The following is a 23,399-nucleotide window of genomic DNA, read 5'->3' as shown; positions in this document are numbered from 1 at the left end:
AGCAAAATTTCTGAGCGGGTACAGTAGGACAGATGGTATGACATCACCTGACAACATTCTTAGGACAAAAATGTTTATTTTGATATTGCAATGTGTGATTATTTTCTCCTTATGTTGCTGCAATTCCTATGCTAAGTACAATCATTACTAAGCTAATTAGACATGGCATATTTCTACAAACTAACAAATGATAATGCAGTACTGGAGCAGGGTAAATGGATACTGAAATGATCCTTATCGTTTTTAGACAAACACGCTCCACGACAGCAACTGATGCACAGATAAAGGCAAAGGAGCAAAGTTTTTCTGCCTATATTTTTGAGCCCATTAGTGTCTGAAAAGCTTAGAAACTTCCTCATTATATTGAGAATTCACTGTTGATTTAGACAGAGTATTCCAGAGTCATTGAAGTACATTAGTTGCTGAGGAATTTACTCACGCTGAAGCATTTAAAGGATTTGCATCTGCCATGGGGGCAATAATGTGCTTTAGATGCCATAAACCATCACAAGTCAAATCCTGTATTTTCTAAGTACACAAGTACACAAGAATAGGAAGAACATTTTCAGCCCTGTCTCCTGTGTCTGCATTACACGACATGCCCTGGAGATGGCCACCTCTTAAAGCTGAGCTCCTTCCCTTACAAAAATTCTAACTATCCAAAGAATGCAGTAAAGCCATGAAATATGACTGTTGTCAAATAATACCACGAGAAAAATTATAATCCACTTAGGAATTTAAGAGAACCAAGACAAATTGCCAGTGGCAGGGGATGCAAGCATTTAAGCTGGTGCAGAACAAAGACAAACCACCTACATCTGCTTTATCAGCCAGCAGACATATTTGTAAAAGCTCCTCACCAGTTTTGCACTTATGTTCTGACACAACCATACAGATCAGCATATGGGTGAATGGTTCCCCATCCACAGGGTGATGTGGATGCTAAACAAGGTGGAAGGCAGGTGGCAGCTGTTTCTGTGGGAATGACCTTGCTCATGGGCACAGCACCCCGAGTGCAAGAATGCTGCACCCAGGGGCACAGCTGTGATTTAACCCTCCCAAATCCCACTGGCACTGGTGCATCAGCAGTCTGAGTGCAGCTCTAACCCAAACCCTGCCCAGCCTCAGCTCTGCTGCCTCGCCGTATCTCATAAATCTGAAACTCTTTAATTTCCTGCTGATGTAAGAAAACCACTTGGTCTGCCAACAAGTTTTCTTATTTCTACCAAAACACTAGTAACTGAATATTTAATTCCTGCTGCTGTTGTCCTCCACTGAAGCAGATTGGGAGTTATAAACATGACATTTTAATGCTATAACTGGAGTCTGTACCAAGTCCTGTTGTTAAGGTTTTTAACACATTCCTGTGAAACGCTAACTGAACTTTCTGTGATGTATGCTACCATACAGCTGCATGGGCAATCTGGTTTTTCATGGACCTCCCTGCATTCAGTCTCCTGCCTGGATCTGCTCAGGGACTGAATCAGAAATGTGAAGTAAAAGGGGGTTTTGGGTGACTTTACGGCTGCAGAAGTGGAGAGGTAGGTGATGAGGGAAGCAGTTCCCTGACACCGCAATGTTGCCCAGCACTTCCCAGCTACTGCCACAGCAGTCCCAGCGTGAAACTGGGACTCGCTGGTTGGGCAAGGTGCTTACACAATGTTTCCATCAGCTTTTCTGCAACAGTGAAAATGCATCTTTCAGTTCTGGCCTGTCTCATTTAAGACCCTGCAGTCCCAGTTCCAGAAGCGCTGAGTGCTCAGATGGGAAAATTGTGCCTGACTATAGGAAGCTCTCAATAATGTTAAGTATGCTGCAAAATCAAGCTCATGACAAATCAAAGGGGACCCTCAAAATCAGTGGCCATTCATTCTTTTGCACCTGAACTTCTTGGTTTTTCAATTGTGAGTAATAATGCTCCTTCATCCAAAAAGACTGCACTAGCACATCTGTGAAATGCAAATGGAGGGAATTATTAATTCCATTTGGAAGGGAGGTTAGACAGTGCACAGCGAGCAGGGCACGGGGCCACGCATTTCAACAGCAGAAGAAAACAAACTACTGAATAGTTGCTTATCAAAGAAGGGCCATCTACATCTCCACTGAATGCAGCAGAGGAACAAATGAACACGTGAGCATGTCATTATCTGCTCTCTGCAGAGCAGAGCAGGGGATATTTCCCAACTTCTGAGAGCCTGGCTCTGCAGCCGGGTTTTGGGGCGGGTGTAGGGGTGGGGGAAGCTGTAGGACGAGCTGGGGAGATGCAGGGCAGGGGCACAGCCAGCTGCAAAGCCCTTGGGGCGAGCCAGGACAGGTGCTGGGGGCAGGCAGAGAGGGGAATCCACAGCCACAGCCCACCCCACCCCAGTGCCAACCCAACACACGTGTCCCCTGCACTTCCAGTTTCGCTGGGAGATTTCCCTGGCAGCGGATTTGAGGGAAGGAAGAGAGGTCCATGAAGGCAGCAGTGAGAGCACAGCCAGGTCCCAGCAGGCTTTCCAGCTGTGGGCTGACTTTGGGGGATAAATGGTGCTGGGCTCCCAACACACCTGACCCTGCTCTGGCCCCAGGACCCTCCCTGTCCCTCTGCAGCTGGGCTGGGGAAGCTGGCCTGGCATCCCCATCATGCAGCCATGGGGTGCCCCAGGAATCCTGCAGGATGGGAAATCTGCTGCCATGCCACAGTTTCACAGCTGGAGCCTGTGTCAATACTGGACCTCTTTAAAATGCTTTCTTGGGACTTCTAACTATGGACACTCGAAAATTAACATTTCACAGAGATGAGCATTTCCATCCCAGGGCAAACAAGCAGCTCTCCAGCATGGCAAAACAAATGAGCCTTGTATTTAGCGAAACTTTTTCTGATTCCAGATTAAAATGACCTCAGATCCTGAGTCTGCAGCTCTGAGACATTCATCCTAATGTGAGTTTGCTTTCTTGTCCTTGCACATCACAAAGACACTAAACCAAGGACTTCCTTGTGAGTGAAATGCTGGACTGCTTTTTATACTGTTTACAGGGAGTACAGAAAGGATAAACAATCCTTGCAACAATGGATATTGTTCAAGGATGGAGGGCTTCTTTTGAAAAGATCTCATTTATTTTTCATCACTTAGGTGGTTTGATTAACTTTGGTGAATTTTACTGCATTTGGCTAATGATGGCAGGCTGTTTTTATGGCCCTTGAGCAATTGCTTTCCCTTTCTGGTTCTCAGGCACAATTCTCCCCGGGCTCACAAAGTCTTTTTACAACAACAATAAAACCTGAATTAAAACATAAAGAATGTTTTATTTCTTCACCACTTTTTAAAATACATTTTGAAATTTGGACCTAACACAATCTGACAGTTTGGATGGATGGACTAATACTGAAAATGTCCATCAGCCATGTTCTTTATAGCCCTATATAGATATTTTAAATGTAAAGCTGTCTGAAGTGCTCACAATTTAAATAAATGTGACAGCAAGAACCTCAAAAAATAAAAGAAATGGCTTTTTTTAATGGGTGGTGATAGGGCTTTTTTCTGCTTGAAAATCAAGCTTGAGTGTATGTGTATATACACATATAAAGATTTTGAATTATTTTAATTTCAGTTATAGTCTTTGACTTTTATATCTACTTGTGTAGCAGTCAGTTGCTTAGATCCTTTCTAACCTGCCTGCATGCTCAGTTTATATTTGTTAGGGAACATGGGATTGCTTGGTTTAAGCATTTCTTCTGAACTTTCACAGAACCACAATAAAAATGGAAAGCCCCCATTAAGGAAAACCTGTCTTGGAAGCAACAGATGGGCACAAAAACTGCTCCATCTGCTGAGAACAGAGTTATACAGGGCAGGGAATAATCAAAGGTAACTGAAATGCTGCTGCTTGGGCCTGCAAGGGAAACTTCTATGCACCATTTAGGAATTGTACTCAAGCACAAAATGCCACAAAAAGAAAATACAGCTTGACATTTGTAAACTGAATTGATTTTTATCTAAAAGGTGGAGCAATTTTACCCATCCTCAGCTGCAGAGTCAGTGTTCCAATATTTTGCAACTGTGCCATCCTGTGTTCCCCAGACTATCTTCTGCCATGCAGAGTTACAGTGAGAGCTGCTTATTGTTTCCTTTCTATATTTTTCTCTTTTGTAAATGGAACAAATTTGTGTCTAAACAAGGAAAAAGATCAACAGCTGTCCACAAGTGAGAGGACTCTATGGAGCTGATTTCCAACCCTCCAGAATGCCCACTCTAAACTAAGCTATTAAACTGCCTGGCATTGAGCTTTTTGCTTCTTTTTTTTTTTTTTTTTTAACTTTTAAACACCATTTGTCATTGGAAGAGCCACAGAAATGCTGAAGGCCCCACTCTTACCAAGAGTTCCCTGTGGGTGGACCTTTGTGCCCATGCACAGCCCCACTGTGGGAGTCTCCACTGCTGACAAACCTAAATTTCTAATTTCTGCACAGGAATAGGGACTGCAAGGGGTCTGCCAGGATCAAGTCCTTGCCCCAGATTCCATGCCAAATACACAGTTTTCAATAAACTTCCAGGTTACATTTTAAGGTGGAATTGGTCTGCTTGCCTCTACTGCTATGAGGCTTTCTGGCCTGATTTTGTGTTGGGAGACAGAGGGAGGAAGGGTCACCTTTTTTTAATGAAATGTTGGAAGCACATTTGATGAAGATACCAATTTACGTAATTTTCTGTGAAAAGTCAGCAATGTAATGAGTCTATAGCTGTCCTTTTTCAGAAGAAAGAGGAGAACTCCTACACGGCTCCTGTAGCAGCACATAAATACATTCATTTCTGAGGTCAGCAGAGGCACAAAGGAGGTGCTGCAATCACAGCACGTGCCTCCACGACCTCAGGTGCACATTGTAGAAACACACTCAGGTCACCTGCCTCGCTGATTTCATGTGAAAAGCAATAAAACCCCATTCTTCCTCTGCAGTGCAAACCACACCTGCAACACAACAGCCACACAAAGAAAGGTGTGCAAAGCTGCAGGCAGAATTCCCATTTCTCCTGGCACTACAGGAGGCTGGGGGTTTGCTCTCACCTCCAAGGAGAGCTTGTGGTGCTTGTTGGAGAGGTCTGAGCATTGGAGACAGGGCAGGCTGGCAGGAGGCACAGAGCTGCCCCTGCACACCAGTGCCTCCAGCAAACACCCTTCTCCCTTTGCCTTGGGAACTGGCCACACTGCCCTGGGGGCTTTTTCCAATGCCCTCTCAATGCCAAATAATCAAATTTACTTAATTCAATGTAAGCAACCTTCTCCTGCTCCTGACTCCCCTTTCCCAGGCAGTGATGCTCACTCAGTACCACAGGGGCAGTCCTTTGGGTCCCTGGCACCTGTCTGGAGGCTGTCCCCATGCAGAGCACTGCCCCACCTGCATGCAAGAATGAACTAAATTGGGAATTGAGTATTCCCAGGGTCTCATTTTTGCGGTGTTACAGTGCACAACTGCTTTTTTTAAAACAAGTCTGGGTAGTTTGATTCTCTTGCTTGTCCTGTAAACCCTCCTGCATAAATGCATTTGAAAGGTGGGTTTCTCAGCAGTCTTCTTGCAAGCTGGGACAAGACCCAGTGGGCCTCTGAACCCTCAGGAATTTCAAATAATCTTAGTTTACTCCAAGGAGAGCTTTACAGTACTTGTGGGGCCATCCTGGGTACCCATGCTTCGATGCACACCTCCACTCTCTCTCTGCAATGCCAAAGCTGCTCAGCTGCTCCCTTCTACATAAGAACCCAGATACAGAGGCACTCCACCATATTAGCCCAGGGGTTTTGTATATGGATTTATGTTATAAAAACCTCTGGAAAAGGGACAATTAGGTGGCAAAAGAGCCAATGAGACTGCACAGAAGTAAGATTGCCTTCACACACAGACAGCAAGGCTGAGCATCACACGGCCACATCCTGGTTTACCAATAACCTGGAGCACACACACACAACCTGGTGTGGGGCAGGCTGGGGATGGCAGAGCCCATAAATCAGCAGGACTTCTTCCATGGGGTCAGCAAGGGCTGGGAAATCTGTGCCTGGATAAGGGTGACTGACGGGGAAACCTGGATGTTGTACCCCAGCAGCAGAAATCCAAACTGGTGCCTGGAGGGACACAGGGCTGGGGGTGCAGATGTTCCAGAGTGGTCTGGAGGACTCTAAGGTGAAGCCCACCAGAGGGAGGATTGCCATGGGAAGGCAGAGGGATTCCAGGGGAACCAGGAATGCCCAGCAGTCAGGTAAGCACTGAGAGAACTGTACCTGCTGCCAAACATTTGCTGCACCTCAAAGCTCACTGAGCCTGCAAAGCTGACATTTAGCAAAGCAGCACGCTGCCACGTGCTTGGTGTATGAACAGCTGAGATGTGGTGTATTTTCACGGGGATGTGTCCCTGCCAGGAGCATTCCTCTGTTGGAAGGTTTCTGGGCTATGTCTCCAATCCCCACTGTGCAGGGTAAATACTCCTTGGATAACACCCTGGCCAGAGCCCATAAATGCTATGGTTTCCAGTGCTGGATTATAAAAAGAAAATGATAGCTTCTCTCTTCTCCAGGCTACTGTATTTTGCCAGGAATCTGAACAAGAATGGCCTGTCCATATCACCCATTCAGGAGAGTATTTGCTTTTCAAAAATTATAAAAAAAAATTTCTCAGGTTTGAGCTGAAAGAAGTTCTTTCAATTTATTTGCGATGCAGCAGAATCAGTGCTAGGCTACCTAGCACTTGGTAAATATATGGTGATTAATGTCAAGGTTCAAGGCTTACTGGAGTAATAAAACATTACAGCCAACTTCAGAAACTACCCTTGCAGGTATAGTATACAGACTAAAAATTAAAAGAAAATAAAAAACTTCATGGAAAAAAAATCCAATACGGAATATGCACGCTTTCTGGGCAAGTCCTTAATTTTGCTTTGGTTAGGAAACAGATTAGGCTTTAACTTAAGAGTTCAAGCACTGAATTCTTGCCAAGAACACAATGCAATTTGGTACACCTGCTAAACTAGGTCAGCAGCGAGACAGGCGCCAGAGCAAACCCTGCCTGCTTTCACAGAGGCCTCTGGCTGCTGCAAATGGGGAAAAAGAGGGCAAGAAAGGAAAATACAGTCCTAGGGTGAAAGGAATACTGCACAGAGCAGCAGTGAACACAGAGACACCAGTTGTATTCCATCACACATGAAAGAAGGCATGCCCAGAGGGTGGGGAGCAAAGGAGAAAAGAGGAAGATCAGAAGTAACGGAGCAAAGCTGAGGATCAGTGGACACAAGGACAATAAATACTTACTGATTCAGGATCCCTCTGCTGCTCAAGGAAGGCTGAAAACTCCACCAGCCTGAGCTTGGTCGTACCAATCGATCGGCCCTGCCACGCAGGGACGGAGGGAGCTGGAGCTGATGTGGGCTCAAAGCCTGAAACAGAGGAAACGTCTTCATGAGGAAGCTGACACTTCCTCAGTTTATATTTTCTCAATTAAAAATAATTGGGAATTATGCATGTAGCCCTTGGATATTTATATTAATTCTAGTAAGTAATTAATTCAGGATGAGTTAAAATTGGAAAAACTCAGGACAATATGTAGAAAAAGAGGTGGCAGCCCAGCAATCTAATAATGGCAGAAAGAAAAGATCTACTACTTTGTTTCCTTGAGGCTGTAACTCACTGTAGAATTTTTGTTTAAATTATATACTAGATTACAGAGATTTACAGAGACTTCACCTAGACCTACAGCTGCACCCTTCCTTGGAAACTGGCATCAAGGCTCACAGGAGACATTACTGCCTTGGGAGCCAAGAGAACTGACTCATTTCTGGCTCCTAATGTGCCATACTTTACAGGTAAATCACCCCTCTTTTTGCCTGTTTCTGCTGCCACTCTCAATTCCCCTCTCCTATTTAGAGTACCAGCTTTCCAAGGCAGGAACTGTCTCTTACTACGTATTTGCACATTGGGTCTTGACTTCTTTTGGAGCTTTTAGGCATCATTATGATACAGCTAATAATAAATAATTACTATAGAGAGCTGAATCATACCCTAAAAAGAAAAAAAAAAAGGTTTCAAATTGATAATAAAGAGAGAATGACATGATCTAGATAGAGAAGGGATGTTAACCACCCTCTCTAATTCACCTCAAGAGAAGGAATAAATGCTCTCTCTTGGTTCTCATTGTAGAAAATTGGACAAGAAGGAAAGAAAACTGTAAAGGAAAAGGAAAAGGCAGCAGCTCACAGGAAAAACTCTTGGGAGAGACACGGGCACAAGAAAGGCAGGGCAGAGTTACCAAAAGTACGAGAATAAAGATTATTCTGAACTAGGCCGAGAAGCAGGGAGAGGTCAGAGGCAATGTGTGAACATATCCCATAATGGGAATGTGGTACCTGACCCCAACCCTCAAATTTAGGCAATGAAGGTGTGAGGCTTGTGCAAAACAGGGAATTACAAATGTCACTAGCTAGATATGAACAGGAGTTCTAATGAAGCAAAAACTCATGCATGAGTTTTGTCAGATTTAGAAATACTGATGTTCCTATTCTGAGAGAGAAAACACTGAAGGATAAAAGAATACAGGAGAAAATACCTATCTCAGAAAATAATGTTATAAATTAGGGATGTCAAGAAAAAGGCATTTTCATGAATGCAGAAAATAGCTTTAGTTCAAAGCATTAAATAGCAGCAAGTTAGAAAATCATAAAGAATTGGGTAAGAGTCAAAAACTTGCTGCACAAACAGAGTCAGAAGCATTGGGGTCATTTGGCAAGGGAGAAATAACATGAGAAATCATCTGCAAAGAAATTATGAGCTTTCAGAAATCAGGCATGGAAGGAACCTGGGAAAAGTAGCAGGGAAGCAGCCATGGGAAGGGCTTGATCAATTTGAGCAATGGAATTCAGAATAAAATTAGGTACTTATCAAAGTGGTACCAGGCAAAGCAGGACCTCCAGGAGAGGATGAGTTATAAACAACCTGATACACAGAGAAGTTTTATACTTAAGGCTAAACATATATGATGTTGGAAGGGGTCTGAGGTTCAGTTTAAAATAAATTAAGGTGTATTCTTGTTACGTAGATATTCTAAAGGAAACACCCTATTACTCATTTTTTACAGTAATTCCTACAATATGGAGTGCTGACTGGAAATCACACATCACAACTCCTTGCATATGCATTACTGCTTCCTATCTAAAAAAAACCTCAAACACAATGATTTTCCCTAAGATACAATATAGGACACTATATATATATATATGTAATAATAGGACACTGGGATTGATGTTTCCTTTGGCTGGAGGACACATGAGAGCCTGAGCAGTGGCTCTGCCAAAGGCAGAAGTGAATAAATCACATTCAGTACAAAATTCAAGTATTTCTAAGGCAGAGGATAAATGGGAGGATTACCTGAAATGGGAGCTGTGACTGATGGCTGTATAGGATAGGCCTGCTGAACGAATGGCTTGACGCTGCAATAAAGAGGTACACACAAAAATCACACACTGTGCCATCCACAGGAAATTCCAGCAGAGTCACACAGCATAGGAAAATAGGTGGCTGATGACCTTTACCCACAAACACATCTCTTCATTGCAGGGCACATTTAACAGACAGGCAGCACAGGGAATAGAGAGGATGAGAATTACACCCAGGGGTGGGCACTGCTGGGACTCCCAGAGGACACTGAACTATGGGGACACAAAGGAGGGTGCCCATCTGGTATTCAACCTCAGTTTTGAGGTTTGGGATGCCTTAAAACTTTTTGAATGTGAATTCACATCACTATAAAGGCTCTTTCTTTCCCTAAAACTATCTTTACCGCCTTTTTGGAAAAATCTGCAAGTTCTTGCTTCCCTGATCTCACAGAGTGCACAAGCCACCCTTCACACTGCATAGAGAAACATATTTGAATTTTCAAACTTACTCTTGTGAGGATCCAGGCTGCCCCGTTTGAATCATGCCCGGCCAAAACTGAAAGAGGAAAAACAAACAAACAGGCCCACAGTTGTTCTCTTTGTTGGAAGAACTTTGGGTATTTTTGAACAAGCACGATTCCTTTGGCAAACTCAAGTCAAAGCATTAATCCACTCATTCCATCTTAGTTTTCTACTGAACATTGTTAGGGAATACAGGGATTTTTTTGGGACTTGGCTAATGACTTACCCCAGGTGCCCCAGGAAATGTAGGACGGGGAATTCCTGGCAGGCCCAGCTTGTTGTGAATAGCAGTAGCTGAGACTATCTGAGCTGATGACATTGCTGCCATGTGCTGGAGTGCTTTGTCCTTTGCTGTCTGATCCTTTAATATGACAATTACACGGAGTCTTAAAACATTTGGCACAACAAACGACATTAAATAACTGCAGCTACAAGCACATAACTAAAAACTTAAAAAGCCACACAGAAAATGCAAAAATAGCAAACCATGCAGGGGAAAAAAATACAGCACAGAGGCTAACACTCAAACTACCTCAAGGCAAAACCTCCTCTCAGACATGCATGGTAGACCTGAATTCTCACAGTCTGCTCTGCCAACACACAGGAAGCTCTGGGAGAGCAAACTACTGCCCAGTTGTTTATCTGGGCAAATTCTGATTTTAAATCAGGCTGGGCTAAACAGGGCGTGCTCCTGAGGCTCAGCTCTGCCTGCAGGATAGGGAGCACTGAGATTTGAGCTCTATCATTTCCATCTAAGAGAAGTCTGCCTTTCGTATTGCACTGTAAAATGAGAACACAGAACTGCGGTTGACTCGCAAACAGGGACAGTTTTCTTCATGCTTAGAGACACTTTGGATTCAGCTTTACGACAAGCATTCCGAAAGTTAGGTCACAAATGTGTAAATGACATCTTAAATTTTCAATTGTGGCATTTTACTGATTTACAGTGTTCCCACAGAAAGCTACCAGCCATAAAATTCCTGCTTTTCTCAGGCACACAGGAAGGAGTTTAGGAAAAGGTGGGTTGTTATCAGTTACTTGTGTTAGAGCAGCACGTGGAGTCCCAGCCACTGCCAGTCAGGTATGGCCACAGGACAGAAAGGGAAGGCCTCTTAATGCAACAGAGTTAACCAGGGGGATGTCTTAGGTCAGGGAAAATGAGTAAACAACAGACTGTTACATGCTGGTACAGCAGGGCTCCTTATTCAGAAGTACTGGATTAATAACTGCCAATATTTACATGTGTCACTTAGAATGAAGGAACACAAGCAGTATTAGGCAAGGATGTTTTGGGGTTTTTTTTTCCCTGCTTTTATTTTACAAGCAAAGTAGCAAGCATGCTGGCAAGAGGTGCATGCTCTTATGTATGATATATGACTTTGCACATATGCTCCCTCCAAAGCTTGTATGTAGTAGTACTATAGGTGAGCAGTTTCTTCTTTTGAATAGCTCCTTTAGAAACAGCACAGGCTGAAAGTACAGGAAAAGCTAGCCAAAAAATTCTGCCAAGCACAGCTAAGGTACATAATACTTGGTTTAGTCAAAATACTTACCATGCTTGTTACCTGGATACAACAACAAACAGTTTATTAAAATGCTTGTGTAGAATAGCAGACTCTTAGCAAAATATGAACAAAATAGTAAGAGACAAAGGAAGAGCAGTTTGCTCAACATTAAATATCAGCTTTAAACAAATGCATTATTTTCACCAGGGTCTGATTCATTAAAAGCGGGAGGGAAAAAAAGGTTAAAAAGAAAAAAACAAACAACAAAGCCCAGGGGAGAAACAACCCCCAGCTCCCTGTGTGAAAGCTGTAGATACTGAAAAGAGAGGGATTGTTGCTGAGTGTGTTTCCCTGAGCTGTGCAAGGAGCCCCTGTGGGACACAGCCTGGAGAGCAGCAGGTGGAGCAGGGCAGGAGCTGCTCAGCACCATTCCCTGAGCAGCCTGCAGGGTGTGAGGCTGGAGGACAGCCCTGTGCTCAGCACCATTCCCTGTGAGGCTGGAGGACAGCCCTGTGCTCAGCACCATTCCCTGCAGGGTGTGAGGCTGGAGAACAGCCTTGTGCCCAGCTGCCTGAGCAGCTCTAACACCCTGGGCTCACCTGTGTTTAGGTGACACATCCTTAAGTGCAGGGACCAGCTCAGTCCCTTCTCAAAACTTGCAGCTTTCCAACATCACCACAACCAGCTCTCCGGTTAAGAGCTGGAGGTCAGCCCTGGCTCTCAGCCCTGCCTGCCCAGGGTGGGAGGGTGTGCCCAGGAGGTTTGTGCATGGCATGTTTTACTGGCTGCCTTTGGAAGTCTGCAGGCTAAAAAGATGTTTTGCTGGGTGCTAAGAAGTGGCAGAATCCTGAGTTCATGCAGCTCCCCAGCCCCCTCTACACTCTTGCACAGCAAGAAGGACCCTCCACCATGAAAAGATGAAAATGAGGTGTCCTGAAGCAATATGGAGATCTAGCCCTACCAGATTTCTCTGTTCCACCTTTTTTTTTGTAAGCAGAACTGGCCTGCTGAATTCTACCAAAACCCAGCATTCAGGGGATCTGTGTCCTGTGTGTAAAATAAATGATACAGGACACATGTGCCTTTGGGTCCCAGTAATATCCAAAACCGTGTGAGTGCTGCTTTTTGAGTACCTTGCTGTTCTCCAGACGTGCTGGGTACTACAGGCTCCTCTCCTGCACTGCCTCCTGCCTGCCCCCAGCCATGTCTGTGCCACCACATCAAGATGCAGCCTGTGCCTGTGCCTCTGCCAAGGGGCCAGACTCTTCTGGATCCACTATTAGATGGATCTAAACTAAAGGAGAATTTAAGAGTAAAAGTTTTGTCACTTTGTCAGGGCTCCATTCCTGGGAGTTGAGGTAGGTTATGTCTATGAAATTGTTCATCTTGCTGTGCTTTAACCTTCTAAAGTCTCTGCAAATTCCCTGCTGGTGTTAGTGCAGCTCCAGGAGAAGCTGTTCTTATTTCTGCCTTGTAAGGCACTGAAACCAACTGAAGTGCATTACTTTCTGCAATGTTATTGGCATCCAAGGACTAGAATAGGAGCCTGGACACCCAGCAACAGTTACAGCAGGTAATCCCACCCTAACTGATGAACTAAGAAAATTTTTTGAAGATTTACACTTCCTTCAAAATCTTCTGGGGACCTCTTAGTCACCATTACAATGAATGTGATGACCTTGAATTTTAGAGACAGTGACAGGAATTTTTGGAGGGGGAAAATGTTTTTTTCTTTTGTGACACTAAATGGTATGTGCCTACCTTCTTACCAATTGCTGCTTTTCACCCTAGAATGATCTGTGTTTTGTGGGGCCATTCCTCTCATCCTCTGTGACTGATTACATTTTCAGAAGGGTGGAGAGAAAGGGAAAAACCTTTAGAATGACAGCTCAGAAAGGCAATCCTTGCAACAGAGCTAGTTTTGAGGTGTTTCAACAACCCCCAGAGAGCTTCCCACTGGGGACAAATCTGATCTGGTACATCAGGCCAGTACACTCCAATGGGAAGTTTCACCTTTTGTAGGCTTAGGAATCTTTGCACAATGGAAAGATCAGCTTTTCTCAAAGCAACTTTACTTTCAAAATGACAGAAATCAAATTCAAAGTCAAATACAGACACTTCTGAGGTCCTGAGTTGCATTGGCAAAAAAGCACCTTCAGCTCCAGGTTCTCTTGGAGAGCTGCAAGCTGCCTGATCTTGTACAATCAAGCAGACTTTGTGGTCTTCAAAAATAAATGGGATAGCCACATTTTAAAGCTGATTATTTAGATTGCAATATCAGCTTGTCTGCCACTTAAAAACAAGTGTATGTTGGGGTTTTTCATGCTGTAATAGAGAGCACTCATAACCAGGAGGGAATGAGGCTCTCTACCTATCACTGTGAGGCAGCCGCCTCTGGGATGAAACCTGGTAACTGGTTAATAACACACAATGGTATTACATCACAGTTTAGGCAGCAAGAGAAGTAATATATCCAATTAAAACGGCAGGGGTAATTTACACAGGCAGATTACAGTAATTACCCAGGTTGGAATTTGGCCAGGACAAATGGGTTAACACCCCTACTCTAAAACAGGAACGTTGTGGGATTTTTAATGACTGCAAATAGTTAAGATTTTGATTTCCTATCTTGTCCAAGACAGAAGGGTTTGGTTTTGCTCTCACTTGTGTTGGTTTGTAAAGCTGGAATAATTTCTTTCAGCTCCATGTGGTTTACACTGATGTAGTAAAATAAAAGTTTGGCCCAGCAAGCTGCAGTCCCGTGCTGAGATTCAGCAGAGGCTTGGGGGGGACAGCATCTCCTACTGGATCATTAAATCCTGCTGGAGCTTAAGGTATTCCTTGGATAGGTCCCATCTGGCCCTGACCTGCTTTGACCCTACTTAATTGATGAGCTCAGATGGGATTGCTGCTGCCCAGGAATGACACTGGAGTGAGCAACAGGCTGCACCCACACCCCTGCCTTGCCCTCCACTTACAAAAGTCTTTTGCACTGGGGTACGTGATTAGCAATGAATGTTACCAGGGTGGATTTAGAGTACAGTCGGTGGAAAACTGGTCTAGTTCCACTAAATCCCTAAAATGTCATCTCTGTAGGGGGGATCAAGATGTGCCTCGTGTTTTAGCTGACCGCTTCTGGCTGCAGTTGCACACACTTTGTTTTTGGAAGATGTAAGCTCTAAGCATCTCATGCAAGAAGACTACAACTTTTAATGAATCAGGCCCTTGAGGTTTGCTTTTCACAATTCATTTTGGAATGCAAAATACATAGTTAAATTAGATAATAATAAGTCCCCAGTACCATTCAATTATAAATCTTAATATCTATAAAAGCCCTGCATGAAATAAGAGTTTTACATGACAAGCACAAAAGGATTTGTACTTGACTTTCTTTTAATCCAACATAAACAGAAGAATAATTAAATCAATCAGTTCAAACAAGTTCTAAAGCAAAAAATAAAAACTGTTATCTTAGAATGATAAATGGAGCTTTGAATACCATATTATCTATGACTTTGGGAGTAAAAAAAAAATTTAAGACAGTATGAGGAAAGGTAAGCACAACAGAGCAGTATTAATTCAAGAAGCCCTAAAACCTGTACCAGTATTTAAAATGCAAAACTTTTCATGTAAGAAAAAAAAAAAGACATAAGAATCACCAATTTGTTCACAAAATGGATGTTACAGTAACACTAGCATAAAATAGCTTCCTAATAAGCAATTTTGCAGATGTTATTTCTGCTCAGATCTCATATTGATTCAAATAACCTTTACAATAATTAGCTGTAGCTCAAAAAAGATAAACAAATCATGACAATATACAATTGTTCTTGACAAAAGATAGAGAGCACTTCAGTGTTTCTAGCCCTGATCTCCAATTTGCTTATTATTAGAGAAGACAGGAGTAAATACAAAAGCTGGCTATTTCAGCCAGGCAGTAGCTAATGCCAAGAAGAGAATGCGCATTCAAAGCTGTCCCAACTTGCTGCCTAATGAGTAGCAATTAATCCATCTTATTGTATTTCAAAATGCTGAAGACTCCATTCACATCAAAGGGAATTTTTCAAGGCTTTTATCATTGTTCATTTAAAAAAGTATAGAGCTATCTTTAGCATTTTATAATTGACAACAATATTTTCTTTCTATCCCTAAATGCGGAATGTAGAATAATAGATTTGAAAACATGCAATAGATGTGAACTGTAGGCATTTTAATGTGTAATTTTAATTTTTTTGTCTCCGTCTAATTAATTTTGCACTATGAAGAAAATCTGATATGAAAGCCTAAGACAGATGTACATCCTGCTGTGAACACCTTTACTCTCTGTTTATGTACAACTTCCAATCCATCTTTTGTCCTCAATGGACAGAGGTGACTTTGGCTCCCTGTCAGTGCAAAGGTGGGAATGCTGTGACCTGACACTGTGGACTAGTGTATTTGACACAGAAACACAGCACTGGAGTGTAAAACCTCTGCTTTGCCTCCTCCAGCCTCTGTGTGAGAGGAAATGCCATGAAGAGGAGCCGCCTTCCAGTCAGATCTCCAAGGACAACTTTATCTCAGCCTCTCTTCCCGTTTTCATGAGATTAAGTTTCTCTAACTTCAGGAAGATTCTAATGACCTCAGTATATTAAGATTAAAATATCTAAAATAGGTGTTTTTTCCTGCTGCAAAGGGAATTAAAATGTATGACATCCCTGGAAGGGCTGGAGGGACATTCTTTACTGGTGGTCTTGAAAGGCAGCAATAGCATTTGTGGGTGAAACTTCACTTCCTTGGAGGCTAAGGATCCATCCTTCCATCCATCCTCAGTGACTGCAGGCACTTCTCATTGAAGAAAAGGGATTTTGCTGGACCAAGCAGACTTTATGGCATGCAGCAAGACTGCTGCCTCCTAAGAAAGCTTCCAGTGCTGTGTGTGCAGATAGCTCTGAGATCCTTCCATCCTTGTGGACTTTTGCAGAAGATTAACACAAGAAGATTTGCCCGAGTCCTCTCCTCTCCAAAAGCAGGTTTCAGACCAAAGCAGGACAGTAAGTTCTTTTGGTACCAAATAAACTCACCAGCTACTTGGGGGAAAAGGGTTATTTGTATAACCACTGTGAAACTAAGAGCACAGGAGTGGGGGCCAATGGCACAGATTGGATCAGACACATCTCAAAAGAAAGTTGACACCAGATGCATATGGGATTTTTTTTTAAGTAGTACCTGCTTCCCTGGATGCCACCGATTATAGGTTTTACAAGTGGCAGCTCACTGTTAAAAGGGTGAGTTGGCCTGGGTGGGAAGCACAGAATCATAGAATGGTTTGGGTTGGAAGGAACCTGAAAAATCATCTAGTTCCAAGCCCAGTGCCAGTGGGACTTTATAAAAAGGTCACTGCCAGGGCTGAGGCACCCACAGCTTCTCTGGGCAACCTCTTCCAGAGCCTCACCACTCTCACAGTAATTTTTTTTCTCCTAATATCTAATCTAAACCTGTTCTCTTTCAGTTTGGAGCTGTTCCTCCTTGTCCTGTCAGTACATGCTTGTGTAAAAAAATCACGGGTGTAAAAAACTGTGCATTTAATCTTCTCCTTGGTCGCCCCTTCACCAGGGAATGCAGACAGCACCCACTCCAGGACAGCAAGAGCCCATTATCTTTCCAAGGATATTGTTGTGGCTGTTCAGGCTGCTGCCAAAACTGGTCCCTGTTGAAACAAGGAGCACTCAAAGATGCTGGAATGTATCCCTTTGTCTTCCTTTTGCACCAGTGATGTCCTTCTCAGGCAGCTTTTGAAGTCCTCTGCAAACTGCTTTGGACTAAATTATCTCCAGAGGTGCCTTTCAATCCTAGTTATTCCATGATTCCAGGTGATTCTGGGTGACAGTGGGCCATACAGATGGCTCAATAAAGGAATAATAAGAAAAAAGGGGCAGTAGCACTAACAAAATGTCTGGAGAAGCAAAGTTCCATGTCAAGTTCCAAACCAGCAGCTTCTGCCACCTCCAGGGAGCAACTGCAGCAGGCAAGAGGAATGGGAGCTCTCTCCTTCCCAAGGCAGCTCCCTTACGGCACCTTCCTGCATCAAACCTTCAGCAGTTCCGTGTGGGAGGACAAGGCCTGTGGGAGGCTGTCCCTTCTCCAGGAGGGACCGTGCAAGGGGGCAGGTTCCATGCCATGGCTCCTGGTTCACTGAGACCAACACTCCCAAGGTGGAGAAGCGGGATGTGGGGAGGGCCTGGCTCCTTCCCGAGCACTCCTGAGGCTGGGGCAGTGCAGGAGTAACGGGATGGCGTCCGGGCTCCTGAGGGAGCTCATCCCACGGGCAGCATGGCGCTCCGCAGCAGGGCAGGACAGGCAGCTCAGGATCCATGGGGGAGGCCTGGAGTAGCGTTTGTCAGCAAGGATAGGGGCCAGCAAAGCTCTGTCACCTGCGTGTGTTCTGTCCCCACCATGGTGTGGCAGGGAGGTGAAGCAAATGGCCCTGCAGAGTGTCAGGGCCTGCAGCTTGGCATCTTCCTGAGGCCATCAGTTCCTAGCCGTAAAATGGCAGCAAAGTATGAAGCCCTTTCGAAATATTTTGTTGTCCAAACAGACCTTCCCTTCTTCAGGCGACTCCTTCAAATGAAAATTCCTTCAAATGTCACCTAGACTAGATGAAATATTCTTAAGAGTTGGCTACCTCTCTATCCTTTGGAAAGCTTCAATAAAAGTACAGCAGGTGCACTACTTTAAAATGTTTTTTAATGCTATGTAAGTGTCTTCACATTTTAAGGTATTTTGGGCATTCAGAAAAGGAAATATTTTAGTAAATCCAATATTTGTGTTCAACTCCTAGGCCTGTATTTGGTACCTCTGTGAGCTTCCTAATTTTTGCAGCCCCGGGCTCTCACCAGTCCTCTAAAACTCCAGGAGCTGCTGGTGCTGAGCACCTCTGAAAGTAAGGCCACCTACTTACATACTTAATTTTAGGCATCAAGGCTTGACAATTTGAGCTTAAAATGCTACATATCTCTGTATTATTGCACCCTGGGTTAAAAAGCAGTACGTTTAAGTTGTCTTAGTTGTTCTTTACGAACCCCAACTGCTCAGCCAGTGCAGCTAAAAAGCCAGCCACCAACAGCCAGACAAGCTTGCCAGCATGCTGCCCATGAAAAACCCAGTGCTTCTGTCAGGGAGGCCTGTTACAAAGGCAGGCTGTTATTCCTACACTGCAGTTCCAGGATGGGGGGGAGCATCCGCAGTGCTCACCGCTCAGGACCGGGAAAGCACTGCCCGAAAGGTTTTGCTTTCCAGCCAGAACAAAAATGTAATTTGTTCTCATATCTGGGTGAAGAAAAAGAAAAAAAAAATCCACTCACATTAAAAGAAAAAAAAAAAAAAAAAAAAGGAGGGAAGTAGATTTACAAGTTCCTTTGCTTTTTATTAAAAAAAAATTCAACAGCAAAAACTGCAAAACTCCCTCTTCCACTTTTAAACGGTGTGGGGAAAAAAACCCCAAAAATTTCAGGATCTCTGCTGGGAAACTTGAAAAAACAAGCAATCCAAGAAACCCCTATTAAGCATTTCCAAGAGGTTCTTTTCAGCCTTAGAATATATTTTATGGAAGGCAGAGAAAACGGGGACATGTACAATTCATCATGTCAGATTAAGCAAACATACTTAATATTCCCTGAACAGGACTCTGACTGAGGCTTTCCAAAGATTAAATGTCAAGAATTTACTTTTTAAAAAAAATTAAATTTCAGGGAATCTTGTAAATAGTGCGTAACTTGAGGTGATGTTAGTTTGGAGTCTAGAAACACCATAGAGCAATCTGGATAAGCTGTGCTCTCTGGCACTTGGAATAAATTATCTGGTTTAAGTATTCTTGATATCAGTTCAGAAGCATGGACAAAAAACATTTGGGAATGGAAAACAATTACCCCAATTACTCCTCTGGAAAAAGAAAAAAAAAAAAGATAAAAAGCATCTACACCACTATGCAAAACCCCTGTGTACTTAAATACACTGCTAGGACTCGACTATTAAAAAGTAAAACAAAAAAATGGACTAAGGGGTTAAATATGAGGTTTAGGTGCTGAGCTGTTACAAAGAGGAGTTCACTTGGCATTCGGACAGTGTTAAAAAAACGTTTTTAATGTGGATGCTAGTGCAGAACCCGGGGATTAAACACAAAGAGATGCAGACAGCTCCCACATGCAGGAAAAGGAGGTTACAGGCACAGCAGCCCCGAGCAGCGCTCGCCCATCACCGCGGGGAGGAGGAAGGGACAGGCATAGCAACCACAAGCCCAAAAGCAGAAAAGCGCATACCTTCAGCTTGGAATGAAAATCACGAGATTTCCTTCTGGCAAGAACCTGAATGTGACTAGACACCTGCAGGGTAGGGGAAGGGAGGAAACAAAGGAAAAGCCTGTAACCATGGAGATGAAAAGCCCCCTACAACTGGGCAAGCCAAACGTACCTTAATGGCGGCTTGAATTTCTCGAACTTTCTTTCTTGCTAAGACCTGTATGTGACTAGACACCTACATTGTTCAGGTTTATAGGGGGGGAAAAAAAACAACAAACAAAAGAAAAACAAAAAGCAAATCAAATTTTAAATGTCTATTTTTTTTCCTTAAAAAAAAAAAAAAAAGAAAAAAAAAGGAAACTTTTCTGAGGGGAGGAAGTTATTTGCATCTTCAATAAGCTCTGCTGTTAAAGATACCACATTCCCAGCCAGATACCAAGCTCTTAGCACCAAGGCTTAACAATACAGGTCAAGTCACTGCAGTGACTTGATGAAGGAAATAAAAAAAAAGAGAAAGGAAAAAAAAAGTGTAACCCACCAGGTTGTGCATTCAGCTACAAGATAGAAGACACAGTTCACAGCTGGACACAGCCCACGTGCTTTGGTACTGAATCCCATCCATGCCCAGGCCCTGAGCTCTCATGTGGGGAGCCCAAAGGATTTCACTCCATCTGCTGGGGATGCAGATGCCCACTCTGAGCATTTGCCAGTAGGCTTGAGATGTAACTTGGCACCAAGAAATTTTATCCATTATTTATTGTGCTCTGCAGCTCTATTGAGGAGATTCAAGCTGCATTTTGAGTCCACTGAAATGCTTTAAATTCTGGCACAAATGATAAAATACTGGCATAACACAGGTCCCTGAACCCCTTCTGGTTTCCTTGGTAATCTCAGCATCAGGTCTGCCCACAAAACATTTGTGTAACTGGTGACCAGCAACTTGACATCAGCTTGAGTGATGCCCAGGTCAGGCCCACGGCTGTGTTGCTCAGAAATTTGTGCAAACCCAGTCCTACACTACACCAGTTACTGGTCAGATGTTGCTGCCTGTGCTGTGAAGGGTCTGGGCCCAAATTCACATTCCTGTTTGCACAGGGACATACTCGAATCCATACTGTTGCTGATGAGGGTTTAATAATGCTGCCCAGCATCACTTGGTAGCACTCAGCATCATTCAGCCTTCTGTGTGAAGGTGTAAAACCTGAAGTGATGGCAAAAATCACTAAAGGGAAATCTCTGATTCTCGTTTGACCCCGGACATACCATATCAGGTGGTGCACATTTTTCCTACATTAGTTACAATTCCTGTCTGGGAAAGAACAAAGCAAAAGAAAAGGAGAAACAGTGATTTCCTCCTCTGTAAGACTATTCTTTGACAATAGTACCAAAAAGCCTGTTTTTTAGTAGGGAAGCAAACCATGATGCACAGTTCCTGAAGGCCACCTTCAAGAAGCAGCTCAGGAACCAGTTTACAGCAATTCAGAGTTATACTGCTGCTTACTGAGTGATTTTGCAGTCAAACACCTAGACAGAGTTTTCACACATGTTCATTTGTTTTGCTTTCAGTGGAATATTAGTGGTGTTAAAGGTTATACAAGAAGAACAATCCTAACATTTAATCGCTCGGTTAGAACTCCAGAGCAGCCACGAACCAACTTTTGTAAGCACTCAGTTTAAAGTGATTTATGCATCACTACAGAGGGATGTACAAGTATGGAGGCAGACACTGCCACACATCACAGCCCTCCTGCTTTCTTGGAACATGCTGGCCAAGGATCTAAACCCAAGCTCTGCATTTTGACTCCTGAGGCAACTTCATGATCCCAGCATAACTTCCAACTCCTGGAGCTCTCACAGGGAAGGCAGGGCAGAACTGGGGACACTGCCTTTAGTTTGTGATTTCTTTGCCAGTCTTTGGTTTGCTCCTTTTCCACGTGCTGCAGTTCTCCTCCTTTCTGATGCTTTTTTCATCCCTTGCACACATGCTTTCTTCCTGACTGACAAGAGACACCACGCAGGACAAAACAGCACCCAAAGTGCTTCAAATCCAAGTGCTGGCAGCTTTGTGTGACCCAGTGGCACCTTTCTCTGCAGTGCAGGAGATGCACAGCGTGCCCATGGGCAAGCCTCTGCATGCCCTTTGGCACACACGTGCAGGGCCAGAAGGGGAATCTCACACCTGACGTTAAAGCAAGGGACCTCTGCCATTGGCGGGGTGTTTTAAACAGTTTTAAACAGTTTTAAACTGTTTTAAACAGTGCAGCAACCACTGCATAAACTACACACAAACTGTGCTTTCTGCAAGGCTGGTGATTGCTGTGAATATTATGAATTAAAGGATTTAGTAATATGAGATAAATTAATGGTTATGTGGTAATCATCTAAAAAAAACTTAAGGTGGTTTAAAAGGTTTATTCAGACTCTTACATGAATGAAATCTTAACATGGTCAAAGACCAGGAGCCTGAAGGCTCTTAGGGAAATTTTAAAATTATTTTTATGTCCTGTAGCAACTACAGGCCATAAGCTGAGAGCATGATTATGATTACTTCATTTTTATATATTTACCTCTCATATCCAAGAATCATAATCTCTATTATACAGCCAAATTCTCTTAACTTTTAAGAAGTTCCATTATTTACCATCTCAAAACAATAATTATATTATAATATTACATAGAGAAATAAGGCACAATGCTTTATGGTTTTGCTTCAACTTCTGAATTTTTTTATGAAATGTGGGGAGATAATAGCTTCATTTACAGACAGATTAATAAAAAATGAATCCTCACACCACCACAACATAAACCCCAGAGTTTTAAATATTCTGTAACCGCATGTATTTAATCTGAATAGTGAAGTCAATACATCATCCCATCAGAGATAAAGCACAGCCACTGCAGCCAAAATGCCAGGTTTTGTCATTCATTGACATGCATACTTCCCCACTGGGTTATTTTACCTGCTTCCTGGTCCGTGTCTTCCCTGTCCTAAGTTTGATGTATCTGGCTATCAATTCATTCCTACCTGAAACAAAGAGAAATTCATGGTAAGGGACAAGCAGCATCACAGCCAGAAACACCATCAACATACCACATTTGAACACACGAGCTCCACGCATATCAGGTTTGTTTTCTCACACGTACTCCACTTTGCTTTGCAAACAATTTGCCAGTATTTCTCATGATTCACCAGTATTTCTCTTCCATCTCCTTCTCCTTCCATCTCCTTTCTCTGCCTTACATTTGCCAGTATTTCTCATTGTTCACCAGTATTTCTCTTCCATCTCCTCTTCCCTCTTTCCATGTCCCACAGGAATGTGCAGAGCAGCACGAGTTCAGTGTCTGCCCACCCAAGTCCTGCAGCCCTTCACGGGCAGAGAGGCAACTCCTTGGCCAGCAGCCGTGCCCAGTATGATCTCTCAGTGGAGAACCTCCCATCCTGGGGCTGACACAAGGTCTGGGCTCCTCTGGTTTTGCTTCCAACTGCTCTGGGTGTTTTTTGTCTTCATGGACCCCTGTGGGGAGGAGTGGCTGCTCTTGAGAAGGTGGTGTGCTACCTGAGCCTAAGTGCCAATCACCCAGATGTGCCAGCTTCTCTCCGAGTGTTAATTCTGCAAGGAGGACAGCAAAACCTGTCCTTCCTGCCAGAAAGCCTCCTCCAGAGATGGGAATCACTGTCCCAGTCCAGCAGGTTATCAGTCAAT

At 43.5% G+C, this 23,399-nt stretch overlaps 1 protein-coding gene across 10 annotated transcripts in view; it reads right to left on the bottom strand.

Moving 5' to 3' along the window:
• The window catches only part of TEAD1 (TEA domain transcription factor 1), a 152,780-nt gene that overhangs the window by 20,240 nt on the left and 109,141 nt on the right, over positions 1-23,399 (bottom strand). For 2 of the 10 annotated variants that reach the window (XM_039724944.1, XM_039724943.1), the window contains exons 4-11: positions 22,656-22,720; positions 19,868-19,930; positions 19,717-19,779; positions 11,468-11,479; positions 10,141-10,275; positions 9,902-9,948; positions 9,385-9,446; positions 7,276-7,400 (exon numbers count right to left, since the gene is read on the bottom strand). In XM_039724944.1, coding sequence (XP_039580878.1) covers positions 7,276-7,400; positions 9,385-9,446; positions 9,902-9,948; positions 10,141-10,275; positions 11,468-11,479; positions 19,717-19,779; positions 19,868-19,930; positions 22,656-22,720 — 572 coding nt within the window. The remainder of the gene's footprint in view (positions 1-7,275; positions 7,401-9,384; positions 9,447-9,901; positions 9,949-10,140; positions 10,276-11,467; positions 11,480-19,716; positions 19,780-19,867; positions 19,931-22,655; positions 22,721-23,399) is intronic. The other 8 variants (XM_039724947.1, XM_039724951.1, XM_039724946.1 and 5 more) reach the window with 5 other exon arrangements.

The sequence above is a fragment of the Passer montanus genome, unplaced genomic scaffold (genome assembly GCF_014805655.1).
Source record: "Passer montanus isolate IOZ18808 unplaced genomic scaffold, ASM1480565v1 scaffold54, whole genome shotgun sequence".
In the NCBI taxonomy this organism is placed as follows: Eukaryota; Metazoa; Chordata; class Aves; order Passeriformes; family Passeridae; genus Passer; species Passer montanus.
The sequence above is the reverse complement of the archived record's forward strand: the minus strand, read 5'-3'. Positions and strand labels throughout refer to the sequence as shown.